Source organism: Chiroxiphia lanceolata, chromosome 11 (genome assembly GCF_009829145.1).
Source record: "Chiroxiphia lanceolata isolate bChiLan1 chromosome 11, bChiLan1.pri, whole genome shotgun sequence".
Classification (NCBI taxonomy): domain Eukaryota; kingdom Metazoa; phylum Chordata; class Aves; order Passeriformes; family Pipridae; genus Chiroxiphia; species Chiroxiphia lanceolata.
The window spans coordinates 1,759,908-1,764,432 of record NC_045647.1 but is presented as its reverse complement, the minus strand read 5'-3'; the positions used below and the strand labels follow the sequence as shown (position 1 = coordinate 1,764,432).

At 50.4% G+C, this 4,525-nt stretch overlaps 1 protein-coding gene across 1 annotated transcript; it reads left to right on the top strand.

Annotated features, from left to right (window-relative positions):
* The first annotated feature begins 313 nt into the window (after positions 1-313).
* On the top strand, positions 314-2,759 carry LOC116792359 (histone-lysine N-methyltransferase SETMAR). The gene is made up of 2 exons (XM_032699263.1): positions 314-396; positions 1,532-2,759. Exons 1-2 carry the CDS (start codon positions 319-321, stop codon positions 2,312-2,314), a joined length of 861 nt encoding a protein of 286 aa, XP_032555154.1. The 5' UTR covers positions 314-318; the 3' UTR covers positions 2,315-2,759.
* The last annotated feature ends 1,766 nt before the right edge of the window (positions 2,760-4,525 follow it).

Sequence of the window (4,525 nt, the reverse complement as noted above, 5' to 3'; positions counted from 1 at the left end):
TGGCCCAGAGCAGCCGCTTTGCCCGGGCGATGCGGGGGTTTGTAGGGGCTGTATAGGGCGATGCGGGACTGTGTAGGGCGGTACGGGACCATTGGAAGGGGGCGGCACTCTTTAGGACCATTGGAAGAGGGCGGCACTCTTTAGGACCATCGTGGGCGGGCGGGGCGGGTCTCCCCTCACAGCTCCGCCCCTCTGAGGGGCAGCGCCCCAACATGGCGGCCGCCGCCCGCCCCCCCGGCGCTGTCAGTCACTCCCGCCGACCAATCAGCGAGCGGCCGCGGCCGGGCGCAGCCAATGGGCGCGGGGCGGGGGCGGGCCATGGCGGAGCTGAGCGGCGGCAGCGAGCCCGTGGCGGTGCCGCTGTGGCCGCCCGGGGAGAGCCCGCCGGGCTTCCAGGTACCGACCGGGGCACAGCGGGGAGGGCGACAGGGACACCCTCCGCACACCGGGGGGGCTCCAGCCCGGCCTGGAGCAGTGCCGGGGGTGGGGCAGCCACAGCTTCTCTGGGCAACCCCTGCCAGGGCCTCACCGCCCTCACAGCCAGCAGTTCCTTCCTAATATCTCACCTAACCCTCGCTCGGAGAGGCCTTGCCAGCGCAATATATGACAGGCCAGGGACTATTAAACTTAGTTGTGACTAAAGCCAAGCGAGTGAGAAGCTGATGTTTATGGCAAAAAAAAAAGAAACTTGGGGAATCACCGCCATGTTTCACAACACCCAGAACACAACCTGCTGTGAAATGTAATATTTAGCGACACCACGTCCCCCAGCCTGCTAAATAAAGCTTTGCACGCCGAATGCTGAGAAGGAAATAAGAATGCACACGTAGCTGTCGTTATATCTTGGCTTTCAAATTTAGCGAAGTCTGTCAGCTTTTATTTCACAGCACTCCGTGGTTCTATAACCACTCACCTGCTGGGGGCATTGGTGTAACTCCAGAACCTGATTTTCTAGCGGAATTAAGAGGAAATTTGAATGTAACAGTTTGAAGAGATAAATTGAAAGCATCTTCCTTTTTAACATAAATGGGTATTTGAAATTCTGTGGCTTAGAATAGGTATAAACTAGCCTGCTATGTAGTCATTGTTTTGAAAGGGGAGGAAATGAATGATACTTCGATAATTCTGTAAATAATTAAATCTATAAATATTGTGTATAAAAACATTTATACATATAAGTATATTTATAAATAAATACATTTGATATTTCTATACATAAAAATCATATATAGTAGACTAGATGTAATTAGCTGAAATGTTTTTTCCACTAAGCGTTTTTTTCAGGCTGAGAGACTATTTTGAGAATTCAGGCACTGACAGACTATTGATTCTTTTTCAGTCCATATGGAATACGTGATTTGCAACCTTTAAAACATTTTCGAGAAGTTAAGGCTCGGAGTCAGAAGTTTAGAGGGCAATGAAGCGTTGGTGGTTTCAGTCCAGAGCTCGCTCCTTGCCAGGCACAAACTCGTTCAGGGTTCTGGTCTGAAGCCCTGCTGATGCCCAGCTCTGACTGTCGCTCTCTCTGCAGTACAGCCCGGACAGCGTGGCCGGGGCAGACGGGGAGATCGACCCCACCGAGATCACCTTCCCGGGGTGTTCCTGCCGGAGCGGCTCCTGCGCGGCCCCCGAGTGCTCCTGCCTGGGCCGCGGTGACAACTACAGCGGGCCGTGCCTGCGGGGGGCAGAGCAGGAGGGCTTTGCCAGGCCCGTGTTCGAGTGCAACGCCCTGTGCCCGTGCGGCGAGTCGTGCCCCAACAGGCTGGTGCAGCGGGGGCTGCGGCTGCGGCTCCAGGTGTTCCGCACCCCCAGGAAGGGCTGGGGCGTCCGGGCGCTGGAGCCCATCCCACGGGGCACCTTCGTCTGTGAGTACGCTGGGGAGGTGCTGGGCATGGCCGAGGCACGCAGGAGAATCCAGGCCCAGAGCCCCCAGGATTCCAACTACATCATAGCAGTGAGGGAGCACCTGCACGACGGGCGGGTCCTGGAGACCTTCGTGGACCCCACGCGCGTGGGGAACGTGGGCAGGTTCCTGAACCACTCCTGCGAGCCAAACCTGTTCATGGTGCCCGTCCGGGTGGACTCCATGGTGCCCAGGCTGGCACTGTTTGCAGCCACTGACATTCCTGCTGGAGAGGAGCTGTCCTTTGATTATTCTGGGAGGTTCCATAATTCACCGGGAAGCAGCAGAGAACACAACCCTTTGGAGGAGGACAACAGACTGAGAAAGCCCTGCTACTGTGGTTCCCCCACGTGTGCTTCCTTCTTACCTTGGGACAGCTCCCTCTTCTCCACACCAGACAGTTCTCCATAGCCTTTCAGCCTCAAGCTTACCTAAAAAATTGGATTTTCTCTAGTAGTTAAATTGCTGTTAAATAAAACTCTGTGTTCCAACAAGGAAGCCCGTGTGGGTTTGAGTATCAGCTAAAAGATAAGGCTTTGAGAATAATTTCATGCAACATCCTGGAGCCTTTTCAAGGTGGATGATACAAGGGATTATTGGAGCTTCAGGATGGTCCAAAATCAGTTACTAAGCCAGGTCTAGTGTTTCTGTCTTGTTTTCCTCTGACAGATTGGTGTCTATTAAAGCAGCTCTCAGTTTGAGAGAAACCTTCTTTCAGAAAGAATTTGTACCTTTAACACTTGTACGTGGAAAGGATGTGTGATAACAGCAAGAAAAGTCACTGAAAATTGCACAAGAAAATGACACCAGGGAATTCTGACATTTGCAATAAAGGCACTAGGCTTCTTAAAACTCATTCAATTATAGTTTTGAAATTACTTGCTATGCTTTTTTTGTTGCACAAAGCATAAATAATTATTATTGATGATAAGAGTAGCTTGAGTGCTTTGTGTCCCCCTTTTCCCCCTCCAGCCCCACGGAGCTGCATGCCAGCACTGGATTGTGAGTGACTGGCTGTTCCATTCCCATTTGGCTCCTGTGGAAGTGGGGCAGGCTCCAAGGAGCAGAACATCCCATCTTTTTTAATCACATCAGCCCCGAGGCTCCTCTATCTCAGATCTCTGCAATAACAGCAACCAGCACATCCCTGTTACTGCCCAGCTCTATCAGTACCCAGGGAGCAAATTCAGACCCTGCAGGATGAGCCTGACAACTGACTGAAAATAAAAATACAAAAGTGCATCTACAGGCCATCAGTAGCCTTTTTTTTTTTTTTTAAATTTCAGACAACTTTGATTTGGACCTGAAAGATTGGTGCCACTGAAAGACTGAACTGCAGCTCCCTGCTCAGTGTGTGCTTTCACCAGGAGTCCAGTCCAACAGCTCAGAACTGGGAGCTCTGTGTAAGCCTTTCAAAGTGCAGGAATGATTATCAATATTTCAATATTCATTCGTCTGGAGATTTACTTTCCAACTGAAATATGATCAGATTAATCCAAGGATGGGGCTTGGAGCATCCTGGTCTAGAGGAAGGTTTCCTGCCCTGGGAAAGGGGGTTGGAACAAGATGAGCTTTAAGTTCCCTTCCATCCCAAACCATTCTGTGTTTAACCTGATACTGCCAAGGGATAAAGGACAATTTGCTGCTATTCTTCTGCTATTTGCTCAACAAAATCTTACTTGGTGTCTGTTACCTGTGTTTCCTTGATGAACTGCAGTCTTAGCTTCTCCCCACTTCAGAGCCTTCATGCTGCTCACAGGATTTCCACGTGGATGTGGGTTTATGTTAAGATAATCATTACCCCTAAGAGAAATCACATGAATAAGTGTCACTTCTGTCAGGACAGAAACTTTCCCAAGGATTTCAGCTGCTTGTCTCAAGCAGTTTCCAAGCTGAGTGGCCATTCCCTGACTAAGGGTTCCTGCTGCTACAGGAGACAAGCCCTCAGATCCCACACCTCAGAATGCACCAGGTACCAGAGCACAGCCTGGATTACAAGGCCCCTTGTCCTATTTAGAGGCTTCTCTGGTTTTCTTCCCCAAAAGGCATCATGCCAGCCACCCCTGCACTTTGAGAGCACGGGGCTGGGAGCAGATGATCCAATCTGCTTCCTCTTTCCCTCCTGGGAAGGGTTTCAAGATGAGTTTTACAGCACCTGCATTGCTGGTGCTGGGGCTGATGGCACGGTTTGTTACCTTCCTGTTATGAATATGCACTTGGCACGATTCTGAGGAGTTAAGCAAGTGTAAATTAAAAAAGAAACAAACCACCTTCAGCAATATCTAGTCCTTGATCACCAGTCTTCCAGCAGAGAACACAGCTGAGCCCTGTCCCTGCAATCCTACCCCCTCAGCTGATGCAGCTGCTAGGAGTGATCTGATAGCAGTTATCTGGTTAGAACAAACTTCCACAGCACACAACAACAACAGTGTTGTACTGTTCAAAACAGCCACGCTAAAGGCCTTGCAAAACCAAAATAATACGTTGTTACTGAGTTCTAAACCATCCTGGCCTTCTCCCATTATGCCTTGCCATGCCTTAGCACTGCAGCTGCCTGGGGGGGGGACCAAAATCCTCCCAAAAATCCCCAACATGAAATCAGAAAAAAATCAAGACCTTATG

Bases quoted from the DNA above. Each gene is read 5' to 3' on its own strand.
- LOC116792359 (XM_032699263.1), top strand. From the start codon at position 319: ATGGCGGAGCTGAGCGGCGGCAGCGAGCCCGTGGCGGTGCCGCTGTGG. The intron at 397-1,531 runs GTACCGACCGGG...CTCTCTCTGCAG, and splicing joins AGAGCCCGCCGGGCTTCCAG to TACAGCCCGGACAGCGTGGC.